Source organism: Pholis gunnellus (assembly GCF_910591455.1).
Source record: "Pholis gunnellus genome assembly, chromosome: 2".
Lineage (NCBI taxonomy): Eukaryota > Metazoa > Chordata > Actinopteri > Perciformes > Pholidae > Pholis > Pholis gunnellus.
In genome coordinates, this window is record NC_136536.1 from 4,672,222 (window position 1) to 4,699,694 (window position 27,473).

Consider the following 27,473-nt stretch of genomic DNA (forward strand, 5'->3'; position numbering starts at 1 on the left):
ACCATTTCAGATCTCTACAGTCCAATTGCTACTAGTTATAACTTTAACTATAGATAGCAAAGATTAAAAACCATACCAGATATCCATAATGTTATTTTGACTATCCAAATCACAAGTAAAAATGTCATTACTGATATCCACAGTTGGCAATATGATGACATTACTACCATTGTGTGGAATTGTAGTGAAATGTATTTTTATAACACCTCAAATAGTCAGAAATCAGTTTTTTGTTAGGGTAAAATGTGGGACTTTTACTTCGTAAAATCTCTTAATTTAACAGCAACAATGTTTGTGTAGTCACAGATGTCCTCAACCTAAATGAATCAGTCAGTGTCACTTTAAATGATAAGGGACACAGGTAACGTGTCTTGTGACTATAAACCATTGCATCTTATTTCCATATGTGCATGTTTTTGTATTTGTTAAAACCTTATTTTGAAAACCGGACGTGGTCATACGCGTATTCTTCAGCCATTTCCGCCAAGTCTTGCTAGCTCCGCTCTATGCTAGCTCCCGATCTGAGATGTTTAAATCATGATTTTAATGCGTTCACCGTGAATGTCAGTATGTGGGTGCGCTTCAATTTTGACCGGTTTGACCAAAGAGATGCAATTGCCGGCTCCATATGTCTCCATATGTCTTTATTGAAACTATAGCCCACGGTACACGGTATCGGCATGGCACATGCGCAGTATAACTGGAGCTGTGCAGTTGTTGGGTTACTGTCGTAGACAGTGGGTACTGCAGACGTGTGCTAAAAGTAAAGGGATGGTGTCCGCTCAGGTGTCGTAGTATAGTGTGCCATAAAAATATAAAAAATATTATAGTTTAGTATGCCATAAAAATATTAAAAGATCATAGTATAGTATGCCATAAAAATATCATAACAAATATCATAGTTTAGTATGCCATAAAAATATAGTTTATATGTCATGAAATGTTTTTTCCGAGGCAATTGATGTCTGATTAGCTATCCATGTATCCATTATGAAAGTTGTTGTTGGCCGTTAGCTGAAGCTTACTGATGGAAAAATGTATCCCATGATCCGAGGTCACACGCCACGGAATAACATGACATTCACCTCATTCTAGTATCACGTAGCTCTGTGCTGTTCATCATCATCAAAATTATGATAAAACATGGTCGTGTTTTGTTCAGCCTCTGGTAGTGGTATCTGAAAAACTGAAGGCCTTTTGAGGATTTCTGCATGTTCTGATATGCAAGTTTTATTTTAAATTCTACAATTGTTTCCACAGTTTTAGCAATGAAACCATAACAGTGTACACAACAAGGTTGTAAGGCCGGACTAGTCGGTATCATGATGCTTGTAGTCTCATTTCGCCACTTGTTGGCAACCGCCTTTTTTAAGATGTGTAAAAGATTCAGAATTCATGATTCATTTCGTATTTACTGACTTATTTTACATCATAGAACAGAATGTCGAAATATCTTAAGCTTGTTTCAGGCATCAAACCAAAAACCCATTAAAAAGAAAACATTGACTTCAAGACGAGGGAACAGGAAGTGCAAAAATGCCAACTCATTTCCCGGTTTTAGGACACTTTACTGCAGCACTCTATTATTGTGCCTCTGCCTACACTCTGCCATCAAAAATACGTCATTATGTCCACTAACAGAGAAGTCTATTAGAGTGATCAATACCATGGCCATCTCTGATAAGTGGTGGATCATTTTTCATAACAAAACAAAAAGTTGGCAGAACATGTGTAATTATTCCTTATATTTTCTGACGTTCAGTTATTTACAACGAGAAAAATACCACAAGTGATCAAATATATGGAGCGATAACAGTTTGACATTGCATTGTTCTTGTAACGTCTAGATAGCTTTTATGTCTGGAATTAAAATTTGAAAGCATAAAAATGAATTTCTACATTATAATAAACAAGTTATGACAGCAAGATATGGTAACATTTAACAAAGTCTCTGATCTGTGCAAATACTCATGGCTCTCACAGCTAGACGAAATGCAGACGGATAGTACTATTAGAGGACAATAGGACCGCACATCAAACTGTTGTCTTTACAGTACAAGGAATACGCTCATAGTCATGCATAGATTTTCCAGGAAAAATGGGTTAACAAATGACTAAAAATGCAACAATAAAAAGTCACCTTGAGAATAAGGGGCAACCCTCATTATCTGAATAGGCTTCTTAAAAACACTGGTAAATTCTTGTAATAAATATAGGATGGTTTTAGGATTTGCAATTATCTAAAAGATTACTATCATCTAAAAAAATACTTAGTTGGGTCAAATAAGGCAGTTCCTTAAATGTTTCCTTCATGAAAACAGGTAATTAAAGACTATCACAAAAACAATAGAAAAGAGCGGTTGAGAGTAACAGTTACACGATTCATTTTCTCTAACGTTTTTTTCTCAATGTTGAAAGTTTAGAAGCTGACCCACTATTTGTCAACGCCCTGTCGGCTGGTAAAACAAGGTCCACAGTGTTCGGCTCCTACAGGTTTACGCATTAAGTGGCACACCCAGTTTAATGCTCCACCTCCCCCTCTCTACCAGGACCTCCACGGTCGCGCAAAACCCTGTTGGCTCAACTCTACTGAGCCACGAACTTCTCCTGCTCAAAGATGCGCTCAACAGCTTCTGCCACATCCTGCACAATGTGGTCCGGCTCCACCAGCCCGGGGTCAAATCGGAAGTCCCGGTGCCCGTGGAACACGGTCTCTTTGATGCTGTGACTGGCGTCGGACGGCACCTCTACGTTGGGGTTGTAGACCCCTGTGCAGACCAGGACAGACTTGCAGGACGTGGCAGAGGGCAGCGCTAGCTCACTCTCCCACAGATTGTCGCTCTCCTCCTCCTGGGGCACTGCAGTGGCGGACCCCGTGGCGGAGACCATCTTAGCAACGGCTTTGGGGTTCTTTCTTGCAACTCTCTCCTCCAGGTAGCGGTTGTATAGATTGGCGCCGTAGATGTCAGTCATGAGGTTGTCCCTTAAAGAGTGCAGAACGGGAAGAGATTACTCAGTGTTCTGGGCAGTAGCATGAAGAGCAATAGAGGACAAGCACAGCTGTAAATAATGAATGAATGATGGCTGAATTCCATTTAGCTGCATTGATGTCAGGATCCTGGTATCATGCATGCTGGCTCACTCTCACCAGAACACCTGAATAACACATGCTGCATTCACTTTGCCTCGGAAATCGGAATTAGGAGCTGGGATTGAGGTCACACCCGAGTTGACTGTGTTCCAGTACAACAATTCGGAAAACTTATTGAGGGTTGCTCCGGCCAGGTTAGCCTAGGTTTTTTTTTACAGTTCATGCAGCCATCTTGGATTTTGAGGTTGGGGGGGTTGGTGGGTTTTTGTCAGACATTCCAAGTCAGAAAAAACACAACAGCAACAATCGAGAGAGAAAAAAGCTGAAGTGAATCTTGCAAGTTCTGAGAGGAAGGTGTGATATGTTCACTAAAGCACGCTCGCGGGCAGTTGAAAGAGAGGAGTTCTTTATTTTCGTATGACTTTTCTCACCAGATAATTGAGCAACACCTCAGCATTTTCTGTTTGCAAACAAGTTAAAATGTCAACACACGCACTTTCCAAGAAGTGGTTAATAAAAGTCAGCCAAGGTCACCGCAGTTTTAGTATTCAGTACCTCTTTTCATTACATCAGACTCTGTCACAAGTGGATTCTGATCATGTGGGTCTCATTATTTCCATGTACATATTATTTGCTGTCAACTACATTTAAAATACAGTGGGGAAAAAACCCGGCGTCTTACCCTATAGCATAAAGGGAAGTGACGGGAAGTTTCCACTTCCTCTGCATGGCCTGGCTTCTGATGAGGTACTCTGCAAAATGGTAGGTCAGCTCACTGGGTTTCCCCATGAGCGCCTCATACTTCAGGTCTTTACCGGTTATCTTCTTATAGATGTTCTCTAGGCACACGAGAAATGTCCCATGGCCAAACCTGAACCGCATGGGATCACGGAAGACAAAGGGGAAAAATGTATAGCATCAAACACTGTGCAAACACTGTGCTTTAGTCGCTGACGTTAATAAATGAAATCCTTCTTTTTAAATTTCTCTGCGACGGCCGTGGTTACCGTGGAGAGTGTGCCTCGGCCATCCACATGAGGTCCATGTTGCAGGCCAGCAGGGGGAGGTGAGGCCTCTTCTGGGTTTGGTGAACACTGCTGAGGTTCCCGTTGGTCAACAAAATGTCGACGATCAGCTGCAGGTGGGTCTCCCATCGAATCGGCTCCCCGAACAGGACCACGGCTGCGTGTGAAATGGAAAAAGATCGACGTCAAATATCTGTTCGTCTATTCGTCTGAAACAAAACCGATGCCAGTGAGCAGATAAGAGGTTCACGTTCTCACCTTCAACCTTAGGAAGGTTGCCAACAGGATTGGACTGCAATGAAAGAAGAGAAACTAAACATGTGCCGCTGGATATGACTAAAGAACAGTGTGACGTTTCTATATTACTGACATCCAACATTCTGCGACACATTTCAATATCTCACCGGCAGTTTGGGTCTCCTGTTGTGATCCACCATGTCCAGCAGCGGGAACGACTCCCTCAGCATATCAACACTGACAACGTTATTAAAGCCCACGCTGAAGACGAGGGTGTTAAGGACAAATTCAGAGTATTGTGCGAACTTCATTTGAGTTGATGACAGAAAAAACAACAATGCAACATTCCAGGATACTTTTTAGCAATTTCCAGGACGGGTCCCTGTCCTGACACCAGCACACACTTGTCATGGAACTTCTTAAACATCCTCAGGGGACTGTGGGACAGGATGACCTGATCTTGTGTAATCTGGAAATAGGTTAAGTGTTAGAAGAGGTTAATAGCAGAGATGACAGGGGACACGAGATTAATCAACAAAAAAAATAAAGTATAATGTCATAGTGACATAAAACAGTCATGAAGCCTCTACAGCAGTTTCTGCAAAACTGTGTAATAACTCACAGGTACTCCAAGGATGTGAGCGAGTTGGTCCGCTTTTGTTTGTCGGAGGCAATTCCCTGCATTTGTGACAAAAACAATCGGCACCACAAATTGTCCCTGAGAGTCGACCAGCTTCTCAAACGCCTTCTTTGCAGCAGGGATTGGCTGCTTTCCCCGGACGAGCACGCCATCAATGTCGAACAACAGCCCAAAGTTTGGCTGCGCCTTAGAAGGGAAGGATAAAAAAAAAACAACGGCTTAATCAGCCAAACTGGAGTAAAGGTTTCGGATTATTTTGTAGAAAAACAAGCACCACAACGTGGATTAAGGAGGGTCACTGATGCCTGATCAATATGAATACATTTAGGGAGGAAATTGTGATTCATGAAATCTGTCAAATACTTTAATGTGGCTGATAATGAAATATGAGAAAACCTGAGAATTTGTAACGAACAACAAAACCAAAGGCTTCATTTCTACAGAAAATTAAATAAAATGACAGAATATTGTTCCCACACGCCACAGTGTATTTCTAATAACATCTTAGTGACATAATATGGGCCCTTTATTATTTTGGCAACATGCAGGTCAGCCACAGAGAATCCTATGATGACACAGCAGTAAATATATATATATAAATATATGGGTATTTGGTTACATTCTTAGTATATTACAAATAATCGGAAACACATCCAAGCAGATATGCAAAATGTTATTTTTCTCAGTGTGTTTGCGGTTACTGGGGCTGAAAAAAACCCAAAAAACAAACTGGGAACACAATGTATCCGCGATTGTTTGAATCACAGAACGCTACATCTGCTCTGGTCCCTGATGTCAGAGCCCCCTGTTGTTTTCATCTCTGCCAGCGCGTCCACAACTGAGAAAGTTGCATGCAACGTTGTATGCAATATTGTATGCAACGTCTCTCTGTTACACATTAACAAAAATAAAATAAAAAATCAAGCAGCAGCCACAAAGTATCGCCTCGTCAACAACGCATTGTTTGTGCCTGAGCTCGAAGCGCAGCAACAGCTCGAACCGTACCTTGCTGCTTGACTGAGTTCCGCAAAACCCGCACCGAGAACCGACAATCCCAGCTTTTCGTCTGGCTTGACGGTTACTCAGGGTGCACAGGCCCCGGTAAAACGGCAGGAGTCCCGTCATCTCCTTTGTTTAGCACCGGTTTTTATAAAAAAATAATACAAATCAACACGACCCGGCATGAAGCGAGAGCCGGCTCGGTCCGGCCGTGGTGGCAGTTACTGATCCGCTTGTTTTTTTAGGAGGGGGGGGGGGTTAATTTGACTGGGTGAGAAACCGATGACGACACGAGAGGAGTAGGCGGGTCTTTTGCTGCATCTCTGCCGGAAGGAGATGCAGAGCTACATCTGCAGTGCAACCCCCGCTGCCATTTTAGACTCCGAGGTGGAGCTTTCGGTTTTTCTTCCACGCACGAGCACCCCGATGAACCAGCGGGAGAGTGCTGCAGAGACGCACGAGCCCGCTGATCACCACTACATGGTTTCTGATCGCCCGAGGTTCATGAATACACGCATTTCGTACTGGACGTATATCTGCGGTGCGAGGGACAACATGGATACGATTTAATTCTCCATTTTGCTCCGCGCACTTACGTTGAGGATACCGTACCTCATGCACGATGCCACGTGCAGCTGTCTACACTCGTGAGACTCAGTGTGGCAAAAAAAAAAGGGAAAAATGCTGCAGAGAACCAGAAGGAATTTGACAGGGAAATCTGACCCCGCCCTTTAAAAATACCACAATCACCTTTCCTCTCACCAAACAGGCTGAGCAAATGAAAGCTAGTTCTGCAACAGTAGAAGAGTGGTTGCACAAATGTAACAGCTGCACATAGCTCAGGACAAATGTTGAAATACTATACTGCATATGTATTGCCACTGTGCAGTGTGTCTTTATACAGCAGCTCATGGTGCATTTATGGTTTATTAAGACATTAGTTTGAGTTGAGTGAGCGCTATGTGAGACTTGCGTTTGAATCAGATCATATGAGAACATCTGCAGAAGAATAAATGAACTCACACAACAGGTTCTCCCCGTGCTCCTCCAGCTTTATTGATAGTTTAAAATTACATTTCTATTTTCTAGGACTTCAGTTGCACTTTCCTTCCGACTTAAAAACTGAGTACAAGCAAATGGTATTTATACAGTAGTCTAAGTGATATTGTACAAAAATAACATTTTGATTTCTGTGAAAACATTTCTTTCCCAAATAACTCCTAATTCTGCTGTTCTGACAACTGCTCTTGATGTTAAATTTTACCAAGGTAAAAAAAGAAAAAATTCCCAAAACCATTTTGAAAGGAAAATTCTACCTTGGACTACCAAGTGATATTTAAGTTGTAAACAGATTTCTATAAAAGAACGTGTTTCTTTTAATAACTCCAAAATGTTTTATCTTAGCAATATAACATGTAGTTTGTTATCGCCCACTTAGCTGCTTGTAGGGCTGAAATGCATCATGTTATGAACTGTTTCCATGTCATACTCTCTTGGCCAACTCATATCCCACTAAAACAAACCAAAATAACCATACATGGAAGTTCGGTTTCCGTTTACTCCCTTCTTCTCTCAATTTACTGAGGCTCACATCCACAAGCTCAGCGGTCCTATATATATTCCCATGTTTAGTCCCATTCTCCATCTCTGATGACCAGTGGCTTGGAAAGGGGGGGTTCTTTAACAAAGCATTATACATAACACCGCTACCAAACTAAAACATTTTTGTATTGAATGCAGAAAGATTTTTTTTTCACCCCTTTCATTGTATTACATGTCGAGAGGCTCACTGGCCTGGGACTAGCCTCCGTTAGCCAACCTTTGGCCAGTGAAGAGGATTCAGAGAAAATAATACAACCAACCATCAATCTGAAAAAAAGGAGGGGCAACAGAGGGCACTGATTATGCGCTGCCTTCATTGGTGCAATCTTTCGCCAGGTGGCCCGCATTTCCGCAGTTGTAGCAGTTAGTCTCGCTGGTTTTAGCGCAATGCAGAGCCACGTGGCCGGTATCGCCACACCTAGGCATGACAAAAGTAGAGCGGCAATGGTTAGCTTACAGGGACACCCAAGCTTTCTGTAAAGTTATACGACTCAAAAGGATTTAAAACGTCAGCACTCACCGGTAGCATTTCACCTTATCGCACATTTTCTGGATGTGACCAATCTCACCGCAGGTGTAGCACTTCTGGGTGTGTGCATGGTCACAGTCGCGGGCCATGTGGCCGGCTTTGCTGCAGATGTAGCAGAGCTGCTCCCTCTCCTTTTTGGGCTCCTTGCAGTCCCGGGAAATATGGCCACTCCTGTGGCAGTTGTAGCACGCTGAACAGAAAGAAAGAAAAGAAAGACTGTCGTCATGAATGTATTACTGAGAAAAGGTTGGTTGTGAATACATGTTAAATCTTAAGATACTATACTGTTGGTACCATTAAAATCAAAATGTAATTACGTTCGTAATTGAGGTGTAAGAACACCACTTCACATCAACTAACTAGCACTGAAATGGAAGAATTAGAACTGCAATGCACACCATCCTCAGTTTGGTCACAGTCCCTGGCCATGTGTCCTTGGTCTCCACACCGATAACAGAACAGCTCTGTAACAACAGACAGATGAGAATGCAAAGATGAAAAGACACGGTGTTAATTTATGGCTTCCCCCAAGAGTTTCTCCACCAATTAACATGCTCCACTGGGAGTGCTGTACCAAGACACATCTGTAACCCCACACTACAAGCTACGAGTGAACACCACATGCAAAGTGTAGTAAAAACAAACAGGTTAGTGTAATAATGTTCCTAAACTGGGTGTGGCCTGAATAGTAGATAGTACCCTTGCCTCGTCCCCGACCCTTGCCGCGTCCACGTGGACCACTGGAACCATTAGGGCAATGCTTGGCCCAGTGCCCTGAGCGGCCACATTGATAGCACTCACTGCTGCTCATGTCCATTTCCTAAACAAAAACATGACACATATCAATTAACAAAATTCAGTTAAAAATAGTTTTTTTTTTACAGGCCTATTGAAATCACACACACGGGCTGTTATTTACAGCCGTCACAGCAAACACACAAGGAATTTGGATAACATGATATGCAGCATCTCTATTTTCCCAATATTGTGTAACCAGGACATGCGTGTGTACATTAGAGTTGTACGGCAATAACTGGGAGAATATGGGTTTTCATTTTCGCTCAAAATGGAGCTTAAAACGTGACCTCTCTTCGAACGATTAAAGCTGCTTTAGTATGCAGTTACAACCCAAATGCACACACATTACTACTCTGGTCACTAATAGCTAAATCTGTTCAGACTAGTTACAAACAGACCTACTGACACAATGCGCTCGAGCTCTACAACACACACATATTTAGCCACTCGACAGATGTGGTGTGAAAGCCTGTTGATCAATAAGTCTTACATTAACCAATCAGCAGCTGCTAACGCCAGCTCAAAGGGGGGTAAATGGAAGGTTGATGCTGATGTGTATGCCATGAAGAACACCCTGATCGTGGAGATAGTTAAATAAACAAGTTTGTCAAAGTATTTTAAGAATACAATTTTAGAAAACTTAAGATTATAATACTTTTAGTAATTCTTCATGTCTGAGCCAGAGAACAGTGCACAGCTCACACACCAGCATGTCTGACGTTACCATGAGGGTCTAATCTATGATAATAAAAAGGGGGTAATTCTAATGTTTCAGCTGCGGTAATAAGTGGACCATCAGACTACAACTACCAGGCTAACTTACACGATTTCCTCAATGGAATCATGTTGTGATCGCCATAGGCCGAACCTCGGTTTGCTGACGGTGCTAAAGACATCAGGTCGGGAAGAATGTTGAGTTAATGAGTAACTCTTAGCAATAAGACAAAAGAATATCAAGATGAGTCAGTTTGGGTTTAAATTGCTAACGTGTTGCTCCCAATTCATAAACGTGTAGTGGTCGTTCACATGTTAGCTGGGCCTCAACTTTTGGGTTTACATAATACAGTTTCTTTAATAAAATAAATAAATACAAAGAGGGGGATATAATGCATCTTTAATGGCCGGTAAAGATGTCGCCTCCGCGGCAGTAACGGCAGTTGAGTTTAGATAATTTAGTCAAACGTGGTGCTTACACACCCAACGTCTAACGTTTCTACAGAAATGGCCATGAAAGCATGCCGTAGGTTGTGTGCTACTAAGCTAGCTCCAGACCGTATTCCCCCCCATCACATTGTTATGATGATCGGTTAAAATAGCAACGGGCTACTTAAGATAAAATGCAACCTGACTAGTTTTTAAAAGAAACTATGGACAATATAATCCACGTATAACGTGATTCCCGAGCTGAATCAAATGCCAAAGGTTGATGCTACGCTAACGTTGGCCTAGTCACGTTGATTTTTTTCCCCTGCGTGCTCGCGAGACACAGAGGCGGTGCTAGCTGGCTAGCACATGTTAGCATATCGTGACCAAGAAAAGCACGGTGCAGTCGACGACCGATCTCCATTCACTGGTAAAGAAAGTGCCGGTTCGACAGTTACTGCGATAAAGGTTCGCCGCGAAAATGTTTCCGAGTGAATATACCGTTAAAACTAAAATTTTCCCGCGCAGCGTGCACACGCTAACGTGGTTGTGAGGAGCTACAGTTAGCAGGCCGAACTGGAAAACCCGCTGCACCGTTATCAGACCGAACCAGTGCGTTTTTCACAAAGGAAAACCGACCGGACGTTAAAAAAAATACATTTGATAAGTTTTAACACCGTGTGGTTTTTCTTAAGTCTACACACATCATATATGTTGGTTAAATACATTTTTAATGCTGTTTTATGGCTTACCTCGCTGGCTACCTTAGCTGTGTCAGTGTTTACGCCTCCTTCTTTGCGCTACATGCGGTGTGAACAGGAGTTCCTGAATTGTCATTCACAGTATCCAGTAGAAAAATCCCGGGCATTCATTGGGCACAGACTCTGCAAGCAACCAATCAAACGCGAGGATGCCTGGACACCGCCTCTATGAATCAGCCAATCATGGGCACAGAATGGGCCTTTTCCTTAAATCGACTGGCCTTGTTTTTCCCACTTCTTTAAAACATCAGGGGATGTTATATACTTATACTTCAACTGGTATCACCACTTCAACTATAAATCATAATATTATTAATAACAATTCATAGCATGGTTTCCAAAATAATAAGAAAATGGGATATGTAAGAGCTACAAGGTGGATACAGTATATAAAATGCTGACTATTTATCAATTTTTTTTGTAAAATTGCAATGTTTTCATAGGATAGTGTGCCGTAAGGTTGTACAGCGGCCTCTCTAAGCTCTAATGTTCAGTGACCATGTTCCTCTTGCTTTCCCAATACATCTACAGTTTTATTTAATGAAATCAATGGCATGTGTGAGAAGTAGCTTTGCAGAATCACTTAAATTCCTCGTATAAAGATGTCTGTATGTGATTCTAAATAAACGCTTCCACTGTTACGGTTCAAATTAGCCAGGCAGATGAAAATGTTGATGTGAATTTGAAGTAACAAGCAGCACCACCATTTTTATTATTATTAATACAAGGCAAAAATCACTGGTAGTGAGGGCAGTATTTTGATGAATAATAACTGAATAAATAATAAGTATATTTAAAACACTGAGGCAATTTTGTAGTTCTTAAAACACCTGAAATTACCATTTATCGGCTTAGTTTGTTTGTGAACGTCCCCAAAGTTAAACTGATAAAACAAATCAGGAAACAAATAAGAATCTGATTTGGAATGAGGGTGTAAATCGGCCTAAACTAATCCATAATAACAACAATCTAACAAAGGGTTTGTGTGTGTTTCAGACTGTGTAACGCTGACGCAGACACTTCTCGGAGTCCTGATTGCATCATATTAATACAAGTGGACAGACAGAGACAATATTCTATGGGAGTTGCAAGCATCTCAGCTAACTGGCCTGAGTGCTCAGTCAGATCAATAAGTGGGAAAGATGCGTTTATCTCAGTCTTAAGGTGGATTTGTTGGTAAAGCTCTGAGATGGCGATTATTATTTCGTGTGGTCTTCACTCTGCAGCTCAGAACCTTTCATACAAAGCAGGAGGAAATATCCCAACCTGTGGTGCACATTGTTGAGTCGATTAAAAGATGTACCACCATTATTATCCCCCTCTTACTGAAACACAGCGGTGCTGTTGCATGTGTAGTGGAGTACCTTAAAACGCCCCACGATGACAAAGCCCTGCCCTCATCTTTACAGAAACAGTATTTGGCATTCAGTTATTTGTTAGATGGAATATCTGTTAGGGGGAAAAAAATGCCATTTCCAGAAAGCAAGTGTAAAGTTAGACGGGTGGAATGAAAGTTAAAAGAAGAATTTAATTCTGAAATTGTCTGCTGCTGCTTCATGGAAACAATGTATGCTGAACCCATCATCAGGACGTGTTGACCGGGATGTTGATGAAGCAGTTTTATTCTCAGATGGTGTCGACTCCAGCTGGCTGAAGGGACCTATGAGCCGTCTGTAATTAGGGGACCTCAGGGGACCACGATGCTACACGAAGATGGTGAACACATGGTGAGTGTAGAGGGCAGCCTGTAAGGCTTCACGCTGTGCCTGTTTAGGGGCCAGTTCGGGAAAGAATAAGCTGTAATTGGCTAACAAAAGCTTATGTTGAAGTCTGATTTCATGTTTGAAACCATTTCAAATTAATATAAACTAAAGAATTATGCATTTATGTCGATTTAAGAAACAACAACCACAGTTTTACCTTTTTTTTGGAGTCTATAAGTGGACTCTTTGTGACCAGATATGTGAAATCTAACATGAATATGAGGAAGGCTTGGCCACCATGCTGCACTGCCCTCAACCCTCCAGATGGTGGTGCACTAGGAGTTAATAATGGATTACTCCTTTTCTCCAAACCGGTAGTGAGACGAGTTTTTACTTTTCAAAAGATACTGTTGCAACTTTTATTTTAACCAACCCTGCATTAAAATATATACATGAATGTTCCACACGCATTAGCCTGTGCGTGAAAAATAACCAGTATGAGCTTACCGGTGACGTAGTGGCCACAGGAAAAAGCACTTTAAACATACGTAAAACATGTCAAATATATTAAGAATCCACCACTTTACAACACGTACAGTTGATTTTTAATAAGCAAAAACTAGTGTTTCACCGAAGTGGGAGGGATTAAATGTGAGCTATATGCGCAGTGTGAGTGATTCTTGCAACTCTTGTTGTGACTGAGAGGTCCTGTTTCAATCACTGGCGTCAGACGGACGCGCGACACCAACTCAAACCTTTTCACCTTCTCCCGAACAACGTCATAATATTGATTGGAGAAAAAAAAAAGAAAAAAAAGTGGTGGCGAGGTGGCACCGAGCAACTTATTGGAGTTTTAATTTGAAAGTGCCTCACGAGGCTTTACGAATATCCCTTTTTGCCGTGTGTCACTTTTGAGGGTCCGACGGATTTTTTTCTTCTTCTTTTTTTCGCTTTCAGCGCGACTGGGAGATAAAAAAACAAACTTTTCCTGTAGTATATATGTGGTGGCTCGTAAAAAGAGACCCGCCTATGACCTTCACGTCTTAACATTATTGCTACATTTACCGGATCCGCCATTATTTGATACATTCACACGCGGTCTGCAACAATTCCGACTCTTTTTTTTCCTCCCGTTTTTCTTTGAATGCGTTGCAAATATGATGATGTCACCGACGCCACTTTTTCCTGAAGTTATGGCGGAGCTCAACTTTTCTAACTTCTCATGGTAAGCACGCACACACACACGCAGCTCGCTGGCTCATACCGTCGCTACTCACGGAAAAATAAAGTTGTTGTTTTTAAATGCGAACTACAAACTGGTGAAGTGGCGTCTCCGCGAGCCGCATGACCGCGACATGCATCGCTCGAACAATTGCGATTTGAATGGAGGGTGAGTAGCGCTGGGAAGTTTTAACCGCAAAGAGTTCGCCTCTTTCAGGGGCCTACAGGCAAATTTCACAGCGATATCTGGACCCACCAGGCCTTATACGAATACACAAAACACACACGTAGCTACTAATAGCTGCTGTACTTGTGTGAAATCGTGCACGCGTCTCAACAGTGAGGCTTTTACTAGCAGGCCTGCGTTTTAGCAAGAAGTTTGATTTAATTAGAAGTCAATGAAGGCGTTTTTAAAAGCCAGTTTAGCGGGCCTCCCTCTCTAACTCTCCCCAAAAATATGCTAACTTGCTGACACGGATCTCGCCTACATTTTAAGGAAGACTTCAGAAACTCTGCTAAAGCTGACTGACCTGTTATGTGTATCAGATCTACGTCTAAATATTCTGGACTTCTTTTTTTTTTTTTGGCTCTACTGGAACTCCTTTTTTCTATTTTTATGGATCGATCACAGCCCTTGTTGTGAACACAATTCCCGCAGCGTGGTGGGTTTTGGGTGGAGGAACCACAATCATCCAAAAAAGTTCCTGCTTTTTCTCGGTGCTCTTGACACACCGGTATGTCTGATGTGACAGCTAACCAGTAGACCTGCAGTCAATCATCTCCTCAGTGTAACAGGCCTTTTGTGTAGACACACCAGAGGTAATTAGGAGTGTTGCAGAGAAGGTATTCACTGAAAAGGAACAATCTGTGAAACTTCTTTATATATATATATATATATATATATATATATATATATATATATATATATATATATTCTATGTACCAGAAGCTTCACTGATTATTTATATTGGAAAACAAAGCAGAAGAGGAAGCTTGTTTGTTTCTGATGGGTAGTTCCAACTTGGGTTATTGTTTGTTTTTTTCAAGCCACATTGAGAAATGACCTGGTTTTTCAAGAATCACAGATGTTTTTATTAACTTAACCAGAATAAATATAGTAAGTTATTCTTTTCTATCTATCTATCTAATTATACCTTTTCATATGTGACTCTTTCTAATATCTTTTATTGTTTGTTACAAGCTGCTGAGTTTTAGTTGTCTATTGCCGGACCATGCAGAAGAAGAAAAAGAGTGTGTTGAAAGCCTGTACTGTAAATAACATCGCTGACCTCGGTGGCGGTCACAGATTCTCCTGGTCTGAGTGGATTTGTTTGTCTACGTCTAACTACTATAGTTTTGGGGTTGGAGCCCAGAAGTTAATAAGCACATTGGACCACTAAACGGGTCAGAACATACACGTTCTTCCTCTTTTCCTGTCACACCTCTGAAAAGGTTTTGCGACTGACAAAACCCTGAGACGGACCTAATCTTCGCCGTCGTGCAAGAGGGTTGGTTGCAGCCGAGGCAGATTATGTTTAGAGATTGCGTCAAACGAGTTCTCGATGCCACAACCCAAACCTATCCTTTGTTGTTCCTGGCTGTAAAAAAGCTTTCACTGTTGGAATCCGTTGTGACTGACCACGGCTGCTTTTTTTCTTTTCTTTTTAAAGCCCCTTTTCAAAACTGCAAGTTAGATGTTGGAATATATATATTTAAATTCAGGGCTTAAATCCTTTCTTTCATATGAAAAACATCAACCCTTGATTTCATTTTGCAGACCAGTCTTTCTTTTTTGCACACCACCAATATCCCTACAAACTAAAGTGACATCGATTAGGTAGTCATCTTTTCTTTTCTTTTTTTTCAGACCATTGAGTGCACTTGGCTTTACTAATGGAGCACCTCCAGGGAGCGTGGAAGACCCTGAGCAACGGCTTCGGAATGAAGGACTCTGCGTTCGAGGGCCCGTGCGTCTCTCCGACCTTGGTCCAGGGCTTCTCCTGCCAGCGTCGCTCCTCCGATGATGGCAAGATGCCCGAATCCAAGACTAGCAGCACGATCCGCGTCTACCTCCCGAACCAGCAGCGCACTGTGGTGAGTTGATTTTTAAAAGAACGTTTTCCTGCCGGTAGAAGACAGCATACTGATTTCCAGACAGAAATAATAATACAGTTAACTAGAGGCATGTGGAGCTACGTACTCTCAGGCAGATGAAAGGAATTAACCATTTTTTTCTTTGTCCCTCAGGTAAACGTTCGGCCAGGCATGACTCTGTACAGTTGCCTGATTAAAGCATTAAAGGTGAGAGGTCTGCAGCCTCAGTGCTGCGCTGTCTTCAGGCTGCATCCAGGACAGAGGAGGTGAGCTCAGGACTGTTTGACAGAGTCACATGCACCACATTCTCACCTGCTGCAGTTACTGCGCTTGCTTTGATATCCTGTCACCTGAAGTCCTTTTGTCCTTTTTTTTGTTAACAGTAAAAAATCGCGGATGGATTGGAACACCGACTCCACCTCCCTGATTGGAGAAGAGCTGCTGGTGGAGGTTTTAGATCACGTTCCTTTGACCACGCATAATTTTGTGAGTACCCGACGCGTTTGCCACGTCCTCGCACTCGAGTCGCCGTAAAAGAGCCGCCGCTAAAGAAACATTTTGTGTCATTTTTCTTTTCTTTTTTTCTGTCATTTTCAGGTTCGCAAGACGTATCTGAAACTGGCGTTCTGCGATATTTGCCAGAAGTTTCTTTTGAATGGTTTCCGTTGCCAAACGTGCGGCTACAAGTTCCACGAGCATTGTAGCACCAAAGTGCCCACCATGTGTGTGGACTGGAGCAATATCAGACAACTCCTGTAAGTGTAATGCAAAAAGATCATCAGTTACCTGCAAATACATTCTGTGAAAGATTTACAGACATGCTTGCCATCCTGAAGCCATTCTTTGTATCAAATTTGAGATTAGTGCATCAGAAATGTAGGTTTTAAGATGGGTCTCCTGATTAGGTCTAAGCTCGTATTTATAGATTTCCATACTGCCGCTGAGAATAGAAGCTTATCAGTGTTACTTTGCATGCAGGTTTATGGACAGATAGTAATCGTATAAAGATCCATGTCATTAGCATTGATGGGATGAGCCCTTTCACCTACCTACACATTCCCCCGCACTGTAACATACAAGACGCCCCCTCTCTGTCTTCAGGTTGTGTCCGACGCCCGGTGAGAGCGGCGCCCCGTCGCTGCCCCCGCTGACGTCCCGGCGAATGAGAGAATCCTTGACACGGTTTCCGAGGTGAGGCAAAGTTTTTATGTTTGATCAGTCTGTAACTCGTCCTTTTATTATTGAATACTATACCCACAGTGGTGCCCTCGAGATCAAATGCCTCACATCGTCAGGTGCAAATGACACGACCTTCTGGAAACGGAGCGTTTACAAACAAGCTTTATGAAAGTGCTTTTGCTGAGTCGAGCTTTCCTCTTTTGCGACCAGAGGGAAGAAGAGGGACGTTTCTTCTCTTTTAGCCCTGTGGAGGTTTCTTGTAAACAAACAAAAGTCATGTTTACATTCGGCATTACTCGCCAAAACGCAGTGTGTATCCTTGAGCTCTAACAAATGTGTAAAATGTATTTCCATCCGCAAAGCAGCGTTTGTTTTTTTTAAAGGGACAGCTCACCCCCCAAAAAACCCATATTTTCCCTCTTACCTGTAGTGCTGTTTATCAATCTAGATTGTTTTGCTGTGAGATGACTAGTTTTGGAGATATTGGCCATAGAGTTGTCTGCCTTCTCCTTTTAATACGATGTGACTCTATGAGCTCAAAGCACCAAATACTGTCTCTCTCCAGAAATCCTGACCCGGTTACTCACGATAAACCACAGACCTCGTTGTGAGCGGTTTCATGTAGAAACTTATTTGTTGAAAGAAAATAGTTCCTGCATGAAACTGCTCAATTTTTAATTGTTTACATCTACGTCTACATGCTAGCAGTCTTCTTCTTCCCTGTCTTTGCTGGTGCGTTGCTGCATAGAGAGATTGAGAGCAGTAACACATGAGTATACTGTAAATAGGTGGCGATACATCGGCCGGTTTAGGCAGCCATGACCATTGTCCCTGTCAGACTGCAAAACAGTCGTCGTTGTGATGTGTGGAGTATCATAATCCGAACCGAATTAGACCCTGTTTTGAATGACGTCCTCGGCTTTATGGGGGCTTAGCCGTCCAAGTGCTGATGTAACGAGGGGCGTGAAAAGAGCCTGTTGTTTCAGGAGCACTTAAAACGGTTAAAAAGCACTCTGAGCTGCCAAATTAGCGCTCACAAAGTATGAAGTTGTTCCACGCAGAGCGATCTCAAATGTTCTTTTGAAACACGGTCCTGTATTGCCAGAAGGGGGAATTGTTCTCATGGAGTGCCCTCCGTGGTCATAACTGTGTTTAATATGATCTCAGTTTAAACACGTCATTGGGCTCCAGCAGCCGCAGTGCAGCGCAGCTATCAATCCAGATGTGCACGTTTTATTATATTTGCACCAGATTAGATTTTGTGCTTGTAAATGTGAACATCTCGAGTCGCGCTTAACATTTCGGATTGTTTGCAGATTAACAGATTTGGCTGATGAGCTTTGTACTCGTCAGCTGAGCCAACACAAGATCTTGGCAAACACCGGGCGCAAAATACCTTGACAGTGTCAAGTTAGCCAAAAAATGGGATAAGGACAAGGCCAAGGTGGAATTAAACAATAACTACTTCCTCACAGTTTTACTTTTTCTTTTTTTTTCTGCATGTGTGGTTTGCAGTCTGTTGAGGGCACAACATAAACAGATGATGCATGAACGGGGAAAGTGAGAGAGGAAATAACAGCAATGAAACCAGAGAGCGTTAACCTCCACCACGCCCACGGGAGTCCAGTTTTAAAGAAGTCACGGATTTCACCGTTTGCTTTTTCTGTCGAATGCAGTGACACAATGATGTAAAGAAACAAATGGCTGCTCTGTCGTAACACTTTTTGTCCACGTTCGCCCTCGCAGCTCGGCACACCGGTATTCCACCCCTCATGCCTTCAACTACACCGCGCCGTACACGCCCACGGGCGGCTGGCTCTCCCAGAGGCAGCGCTCCACTTCCACGCCCAACGTCCACATGGTTAGCACCACCCTGCCTGTAGACTGCAGCATGATCGAGGTAACTACACACCAGCCCCCTGGGGTACTTCTGTAAGGTTCAAGCCACTCCTAAAATATCCCCCTGCCCTGAGAGGAGGGATCTTGCCCTCCCACGTACAGCTCAGGCATTCCAAATATCTCTTGGCCTTGCTTCTTTCTACCTCTTATCTGACTCTGCGTTAAGTTATCCACCTGGACAGGGTTGAGCCGTTAAGTGTTATTCCCCTGATAGCATGTCATTTTAGCGATTTTTGTACATTTGCGACACTTTACTTCCCCCTGTTCACTTCTAGTTTCTGCTTTTTCACTTCCCAGGTTCTTGACTAATCGGCTCACTAGTTTTGCATGCCTTTTTGTAGAATATTTTCTCTCTATTCCGTCCAGGTAGTAACCTGGGCATCACTTTCATCATCCTCCCTTTCCTTACTTTCCTTCACTGTGTCCCTTTCCCTCCTGTTCTCCCCTCCCTGGCCTGTTGTATTGTGAGTAGCTAGACTGCCTGAATGCCTCCCCCAGCTCCTGGTGCCACAGATTCTGGCTGAAGAGGAAAGTAGGTATTGTGCACTTCTCCCAGTCTTTTGTTGAGGCCTCATCCGAGAGTCCCGAAAAGGTTAGAAAGCGGAGCGTTCTGTGTGCGGTCTGAATGGCATGCGTTGCAAACAGGCTATCTGCATTTCACATCTTCAGTACTGAAGTCAAACCACAGCGTGCGGTTTATTTATTGATTTATTTTTTTTCTCCCTAGGATGCAATGCGTGATCACGACTCGGGTAAGTGCTCGCTCTGCATTTCGTCAGATTCACATCACACTTCCTCCCTTCAGCACAAATCTTCCCCCCGTACTGATTGTTAATTAATTTAAATCAAATAAATGTTCATATTCAAACTTTTCTTTATCGACTGACTGTCTAGTGGTCCCCTTCTCCCTCCAAAATGGAAATTTCACATTCTGGACATTGAGCTCTTCCACTAACATTCAGTAGACATTAGAAATAGACGAGCAGTAGGGGTGTATTTGCCGTTTTCTAGTGTTGCCTGAATGCCTGGAGAGAACTCTTATGTATATAATTTAGTGGCATTCTAAAAAAGTGAGGTTTTACCCTCCTGACACACTGAATTATCATCTACATAGAACTCCCAGTGCAGTGAGTAATGCATTCTTTTTCTAAATTGCTGCCTTCTTCTCTCTGCTTTCCTGAAGGGGGGAGTTCCCCGAGCCAGAGCCCCACAGGCTGGTCCCAGTCCAAAGCGCCGGCACCGTCCCAGCGAGAGAGGGCCCCGTCCTTCAACACTCAGGAGAAAAATAAAATCGTAAGTCTCGTCTTGTATACTGGTTTTAAAAAGTGTCGACTCGTCACTTTACTTGTTTTACAAAGTAACTGCGACATTTCCGAAAGTCATTTTTGTTATTTGAGTAAACACTTCCTCAGGTCACAGTTACACATCTTTGCACAACTCTACTCTTTATTTGTTTGTTTATCATATTTTATTGTAAATTTTCACATTTTCTATTTTCAAATCATGTCTTCGACTATTGTTTATTGTCACGCACCAATCACAGAGCGCGTGTGTGCAACACACCTGGCACTAAACCGTTTCTGGGTCTTGATTTCTGTTCCTCCAGAGGCCTCGGGACAAGCGGGACTCGAGCTACTACTGGGAGATCGAGGCCAGCGAGGTGTATCTGAACTCCCGCATCGGTTCAGGCTCATTTGGGACTGTGTACAAAGGGAAATGGCATGGTAGGAATGCATTTCAGACGGGGCAGGGCACATTCAGGTGCAACCAGTAGCACTTTCACATTTCATAATAGAGGTGGGTCAAGTAGCCAAAAACTGTACCCAAGTAAAAGTAGTGTTGCTTTGCAAAAACAAGTACCCAAGTAGAAGTAAAAGTAGTCACCAAAATATGTACTTCACTCCAGTATAGATGTCTGAAGTCCTAGTTCCCATCACAGACGCCCACAGGTCACATCCAGGTCTCTCCGATCACATGAGGACTGAGATTAGAGATTAGAGAAGTGGACAAATCGGTCTCTTATCTTTCTGAAAAATGTCTCGTATCAGATGACTCATTTAAGACAATTAGGGGATAATGTTTCATTGTTAATACAGGTGTCACTTCTTCTTTTGACCTGAGGAAGACCATCTGTAGTTGAAACATTATCAGTTATGTCCACATGAAATAAAAGCAGTATATCTTCTTCTTTTTTTGTGCATCATTGTGTCTCTACTTTACAGTCTGTCTTCATCAGGCTATACTAATGAGCATGACTAGTTGAGTACATGCTGCTTGAATATTGACATTATGACAGAATCAGGAGTAGTTGTTTTGAAATATGATATACTGCATGTTTATGATAATCTAACATTAGCTGCCGCTTAACGTTAGGGGGACGTTCACATAACGCGTCTAAAAACGCGTGGGAAGCGCTCTCATCCTCCCCCGCTGTAGCTTCAGCCATGCTGCTTTGAACAGAGAGTCATGTGGAGGCGTGGCTTCGGTAGCGCCAGCAGACCTGGGACCAGTTGGTCTCGCAAAGCCAGACCTCCTCAGTGCTGTGTCAGCCCTGGAAGAGACGAGCTGACCACCCGCCTCTTAACGCATCACGGTTGAGTCAAATAATAAATAAAGTAGCACGATAAATGCATCCTAACTTAATGGAATAAAAGTAATCTTAAAAATCTTCTAAAGTAACAACTGTAAAAGTATGCTGCATTAAAACTACTTTGACAAGTACAATTTACTAAAGTCTCTTGAATAAATGTTAGAGTAAATCTAACTAGCTACTACCCACCTGTGTTCATACGAAGCACTTTAAAATACGTTGCCTGACACGTGAAATGGCTTCTCATGTGAGCTCACAGTGGATTTTTATGGGCCAAAGCTGACTTGAGTATTTTTTTGTTTTAGGTGATGTCGCAGTGAAAATTTTAAAGGTGACTGACCCCACGCCAGAGCAGTTTCAGGCATTCAGGAATGAAGTGGCAGTCTTGAGGTAAGAAAAGGCATCAATAGTGTTTTTCAGTTGTTTTAGCAATTTGTTGAGTTCCTTGGTGAATCATCTTCTTTGCTAACTTGGCTGTATCTTCGTTTTTTTTGGCGATTTCCTCTTCCCCCCCTCTTGCCTCTGGTCGCAGGAAGACGCGACATGTCAACATCCTGTTGTTCATGGGCTACATGACGAAGGACAACCTGGCCATTGTGACCCAGTGGTGTGAAGGCAGCAGCCTCTACAAACACCTTCACGTCCTGGAGACAAACTTAAAGATCATCCAGCTCATCGACATCGCCCGGCAGACGGCTCAGGGCATGGAGTGAGTCCCAACAAACCGAGATTTTCTGATGATAAACCGAGATGTCGGTTAATAATCTCTTTTTTTTTCTTCTCATTTTTTTAGCTATCTGCATGCAAAGAACATCATTCATCGGGACATGAAGTCCAACAGTATCCTTTCTATCGACCGTCTCAGTGTGTGAAAGACGAAAGCGCTCGGTGCACTTTAATCCTCGTGCTTGTCGGGATCTGTGTTCCCTCAGTGTGCTTTGGCTGTGATTCCTTGACAGCAGCGCAGACATCTTCTTGCACGAAGGGCTCACGGTGAAAATCGGGGACTTTGGTCTGGCAACGGTGAAGGCCAGATGGAGCGGCTCGACTCAGGTGGAGCAGCCGTCCGGATCCATCCTCTGGATGGTGAGTAACGCGGCTTTGATTTCACTAAAGCAAATACGACGAGTATGTTCGAGACATGAAAGGAAAGGAAACAGGAAATGTAATCCTTTTCTCGTCTGTATGTCCACAGGCTCCCGAGGTTATCCGGATGCAGGACAACAACCCCTACAGCTTCCAGTCCGATGTCTATTCCTATGGAATTGTTCTCTTTGAACTCTTGACGGGAGAGCTCCCGTACTCCCTGATAGCAACCAGAGATCAGGTAAAGTCTCATTAGTTTCCCATTCAAATATGTAATGCATATTTTGGCGTGTACCAGTAGAAAAGCTGTACGGAAACAGCGAAATTCAATAAAACTCCCTCAATTGTGGGGAGAAAAAAAAAAATGAACGCTAGTGTAGGAGCCATTAGTTACGTCTGGGTATTATAAATGTATATTGGGAGCCTACCTCAGGTTGACCACGTGTGGCAGTGTGGAGTTTTGTGGCAGGTAATTAATATATGGGGCGCAAGTGCAACTGACAGGTAATGAGGCATGGGTGACGGGGAGATCGCACGGTTTTTACCGCAAGCCAGACACACCAGAGGGAGACCAAGAAGTGCTATCCTATTGTATTATCGTCTGTGAACACTAATTAAACGGGAACCTCACCCAAATGTGTGAAACGCCTGGAAATCTCTTTGTTGTAGCGAGTAAGGAACAGGATCTTCTCCCGCACCCAGCCGAGTGGCTAGTTGCTGGAATCAGTCACTACAGCTAGCTTGAGGTGGTTTTTTGCTTCAGTCGTAAAATAGTTGATGTGCTGAACGGATTGTTGTGGGAACGCCTTTGCCGAATCAATTCCGCCGTAGGAAACATTTCACTCGCATGACTGTTCAGCTGTTTCTGCTGTCGGCGTTATTTTCGGATATTCCCATAACGTGCAAATGCTCGTCTTTGACTCCGGACAACGTGAAACGAGGCCGACTCTAGCTGCCACGAAAAAGCAATTAAAACTTAGCCCAAGTCGAAACAAATCGCTGAAGCCCTCTCTCCATGTTTCTCTCGTACATGAGGCCAAGCTGACAGTTGGCAAACTCTACTTCTTCAGCTCTGTTGACTGGAGGATTACAGCCACGCGTAGTCTGTAGCGCCAACTTCTGACCAAACCACGCTGTAGCCAAGTTTATTCGCTCCAAACCAGGTGATGGCAATGCGCCTAATTCCCTTTTTTTTTCCAAATATACATTTAAAAAGGAAACAGCGGTGCATATAGGTGACATTTGTGTTTGGCATTATCAATTTGGGCAAACTTGATAGTTAGGTTGCAGGTTTTTTGCTACTTTGTTAGACCTGGTCGTGTAAAACAGAGAAGTGACCCACAGTCAAGACAAGTGCCCGAGCTCTAGTCCTCGCCAGGGTCCCGGTGTCGGGCTGCGAGCCGGTGCCAGAAGGTGGTGGAAAGACATTGGGTTGCTGTCTGAAGGGGGTTGTGGAGCTGGCCGAAGGCCCAATACGGAACAGAGGCGGGCGTCTTGGAGCCACTAGCCTAATTTTAGACTCCGTAACACAACCCTGTTTGTGTGTGAGAAAAGGGGCGCATGTGCGTGTCTGCGCTTCTTTTTTTTTTCCGTCCTCGCGCAGGCCACGAGACCTGGTCTGGATCGTGTCTGGCTCCTTGTTCGGTTCTGTTTACTGTGTCTGAATTCAAAATAGGCTGAAGTCGCTGTACAAAGTGTGCCCCGTTAACACTGCTGTGACCCACCGCCATACTTTGTAAGCACATAGAATCCTCCTGTCATCCCTTTATCTCTGCAGCATCACTCATGCCCTCACAAAGGCTGCAGTGTTTTAGATGCTCGTCACCTTCAACTCGCTGCCTGTGTTTCTAAAAATATCTCAGAGATGGACTGCTGATTTTAGGATTTATCAGGCGTGCCTTGCTGTCTCACTGATTTGGATCAATAGTTCAACTCTAAAGTATTTTCAAATGTACCACACACACACACACACACACTCCCTCTGTCTCATCTGCTGTCTGTGACTCCCTCCTCTCAGATAATCTTCATGGTAGGAAGAGGCTATTTGTCCCCAGACCTCAGTAAGCTCTACAAAAACTGCCCCAAAGCCATGAAAAGGTTGGTGGCCGACTGCATCAAGAAGTCCAAAGACGAGAGGCCGCTCTTCCCTCAGGTGAAGCACCGTCTACTTGTAGACTTTAAAGCTGAACAGAGTGTTTTTCTTTAATTTTTCATCTCTTTTATGCATTTTTTTTGTTTTTCAGATCTTGTCCTCCATTGAGCTTCTCCAGCACGCCCTGCCTAAGATAAACCGCAGTGCCTCAGAACCGTCCCTGCACAGAGCCTCCCACACTGAGGATATCAATGCCTGTACTCTGACCTCCACCAGACTGCCAGTTTTCTAGAGGCTCAGACAGCACACCTCCTCCTCTCCTCACATTTCCCCTCCCCCCTACCCCCCTTCCTCCTCCTCTTTTGAAATATCCAAAATAGTCCCAAATGCTCAGGACGCCCCAAATTCTCTACATACAGATGCAAATGTACACGCGATCATACATAAACGCGCTAACCAATAGAGTACGTGAGGAGAGGGGGGGAGTGCACCTGAGATCTACTTTTGGAAGGAAGTGAGTGATTGCAGCGGGATGAACACATGAAGAGGCCGGGCAAAAGATACATGGAGGCGGTGCCTTGCTTATCACTGCACGTATTAAGAAGTATGCAGAGGCTCCACGGCGGCAATGCATTTGGTAAAATTTGTAAATACATGCACGCACACCTACCTAAGACAACGAGGAAATGGACACTGAAGGAAGCTCAAGAGGAAGACGGATGCGTCTCTCTTGACTCGGGTTCGGCGACGTGAAGCACACCCTTTTATCTGGCCGTCCTGGGTTCTGATGAAGAGGACCTTTTTTCTTTTTTTTTAAAGCTTATATGCCTTAAGAGGAAACAAAGCCTGGACTAAGATCCCGCACAGTTCACCTCTATCACAAACAAAGCCGTTGGATGTAGTCCATTTAGTTGCACAGTAGTAGTTGATTTTGCATTGTCTTAAATGATAATGGCGTAGATATGGGTAGTTGTTGTCTTTTTTTTTTTTTTTTTATATGTTCTTTCTTCTGTAATTGTCTTTATTTTTTGGGGTCATTTTGGAAGACTTCTAGCCTGTCGGACAGCGAGCATGAGTGATGACGGAGAAAATTGAATTTGCACATTTTTAGCAAACGCAATGGTTACGTTTCAACAAGTCTCCACATTGGCTTCAGAGCAAACGATCCGTAGATGCCCACACAGCCTCACCATGGGTATAGGCTGTCACCAGCTGGACATTTGGCGGTTGTCTTAAATGTTTAAAATGATTTGGAAACTAATTTGTATTTGTTGTCTTTGATGTCTCTTTCAGGAGGTTAAACGTGTTATTGTGTACTTGGTGAGAGAGTTGTCTATTCAATATTTTAATAAAATTAAGTTAAATTCTTTTGCCAAAGACGTTTGTTATATTTTCCTGCTTCTTCTTATATTATGCAGTAGACGTCAGATTATGTTGCCTCTCTTCTTGTTCACTAACTCAGTCAAATCCCACACATGTGCAAGAGTTTGTGGCAGGGTGAAATGTTTGCTGTAGCATTGGCAACATGGTGTAACCTCACAGGGGATCCAGTCCAGACACGCCACCGGGGGGATTGTACCGCTGGCTGATGATGGCTGTGCGCTGCACCGCCACTGGCAGGCTCAGTGGAACAACAATCACTCGGCAAGGGAGGGACGTGGTGGAAAGAGAGGACGGTTAAATTTTGTTTTAGCGTAAACATGCAACGTGTAGGTCCTGCTGGACTGAACCACTTGACTTGGTTCAGTCCCAAGTGCAAATATATAGTAAATAAGGGAATATTTGCTGTGATCTAAATATGGGGATATGTTTAATGTTCATGGCCCCAGCTATCGCGTCTCAAAAAGCCTCATCACGGGGGTCAAATAGACCCGATGTCACCAAAAGCGAAGCAACGTAATGAGAGCATAGCCACCGGCTGACCACAAGTCGTCTATTTTTACAACTGTTTTGCTATATGTGTTTATCTGTTCTATTTCTGCATTCTGACAAACCTCACAGGCTGGCAAAAATGAAACCAACGGAGCCCAAACGTCCTCCACCCTGACCTACTGTAGCTCCATCTAGTGGAGGTCAGCCTTCAGCCGGTATACTGCAAGACCTGCATAATATTTAAGAAATACCTCAGCGTGCTGCATTCAAATCCTTTAGTTAGGTACAAAAGTAGTATCGGCTAAATGTACTTAAAATATCAAAAGTAAAAGTACTCTTTCTGCAGAAGAATGTCCCCCATTTCACTGTTTGAACACATTTATATACAGTTCTGTAGTTTAGTCCAGTGGTTCTTAATCTAGGGCTCAGGGCCCTCTAAAGGATCACAAGACACATCTGAGGGGTCGTGAGACGACTAATAGAGTAGAAATATATATATCTGTGTGTATGTATATATGTATACTAATTACGAATCTTATGGAACTTAAAAGTTGTTTCATTTCCAGGGAAAATGTATTGTGAATTAAAAAGAACTGACGTTTCTCTCACTTCACTGGAGAGCAACGCAAATCCAACAATGTGGATTAAAAGGAACAAAGACATTTTCTATACTTGTGCACCGATCTATGAAATGAGTCCTGCGATCAATTTAATAGTGTCTGCCAAGACGGCTGCTTGCCTCTCTCTGTAATGGCCTCCAACTTTATCTGACAATAAAAAACCCATCATTTTGATATTCATGAGTTTTATATTCTATTTGACCCGCATTAGAAGGCTGCATCGTTATCCATCATGCTGTAACTGCAACCTACACTGCAGCGTATATGCGTCGTGATTGTCGTTAAAGTGGTT

General features: G+C 43.1%; 3 protein-coding genes across 10 annotated transcripts; 1 reads left to right on the forward strand and 2 right to left on the reverse strand.

The window, feature by feature from the left end:
• Nucleotides 1-1,286: 1,286 nt before the first annotated feature.
• On the reverse strand, nt 1,287-6,167 carry LOC306709329 (haloacid dehalogenase-like hydrolase domain-containing 5). Its single transcript, XM_079177412.1, has 8 exons — nt 5,999-6,167; nt 4,976-5,179; nt 4,710-4,822; nt 4,521-4,614; nt 4,375-4,408; nt 4,099-4,273; nt 3,774-3,962; nt 1,287-2,983 (listed from the first exon to the last, which is right to left on the reverse strand). The coding sequence occupies exons 1-8, from the start codon at nt 6,116-6,118 to the stop codon at nt 2,587-2,589; spliced, it is 1,326 nt and encodes a 441-aa protein (XP_079033538.1). The 5' UTR covers nt 6,119-6,167; the 3' UTR covers nt 1,287-2,586.
• An 851-nt stretch (nt 6,168-7,018) lies between these two features.
• cnbpa (CCHC-type zinc finger, nucleic acid binding protein a) lies at nt 7,019-10,884 on the reverse strand. Of its 5 annotated transcripts, none has more exons than XM_079172131.1 (6): nt 10,817-10,875; nt 9,745-9,807; nt 8,829-8,943; nt 8,522-8,587; nt 8,115-8,313; nt 7,019-8,012 (listed from the first exon to the last, which is right to left on the reverse strand). In XM_079172131.1, exons 3-6 carry the CDS (start codon nt 8,938-8,940, stop codon nt 7,895-7,897), a joined length of 495 nt encoding a protein of 164 aa, XP_079028257.1. In that variant the 5' UTR covers nt 8,941-8,943; nt 9,745-9,807; nt 10,817-10,875; the 3' UTR covers nt 7,019-7,894. The 5 variants fall into 5 exon arrangements, with proteins under 5 accessions (XP_079028257.1, XP_079028255.1, XP_079028256.1 ...); XM_079172129.1 differs by having other exon boundaries at nt 8,823-8,943; XM_079172130.1 differs by lacking the exon at nt 9,745-9,807 and having other exon boundaries at nt 10,817-10,884.
• Nucleotides 10,885-12,416: 1,532 nt separating this feature from the next.
• On the forward strand, nt 12,417-26,059 carry raf1a (Raf-1 proto-oncogene, serine/threonine kinase a). 4 transcript variants are annotated; one of them, XM_079182776.1, is made up of 18 exons: nt 12,417-12,552; nt 15,617-15,843; nt 15,997-16,109; nt 16,227-16,329; nt 16,441-16,598; nt 16,945-17,034; nt 18,769-18,922; nt 19,394-19,513; nt 19,649-19,673; nt 20,105-20,214; nt 20,528-20,645; nt 21,817-21,901; nt 22,044-22,220; nt 22,305-22,351; nt 22,479-22,597; nt 22,707-22,838; nt 24,615-24,749; nt 24,841-26,059. In XM_079182776.1, exons 2-18 carry the CDS (start codon nt 15,643-15,645, stop codon nt 24,979-24,981), a joined length of 2,028 nt encoding a protein of 675 aa, XP_079038902.1. In that variant the 5' UTR covers nt 12,417-12,552; nt 15,617-15,642; the 3' UTR covers nt 24,982-26,059. The 4 variants fall into 4 exon arrangements, with proteins under 4 accessions (XP_079038902.1, XP_079038901.1, XP_079038904.1 ...); XM_079182775.1 differs by lacking the exon at nt 12,417-12,552 and adding an exon at nt 13,316-13,753; XM_079182777.1 differs by lacking the exon at nt 12,417-12,552 and adding an exon at nt 14,386-14,483.
• Nucleotides 26,060-27,473: the final 1,414 nt, after the last annotated feature.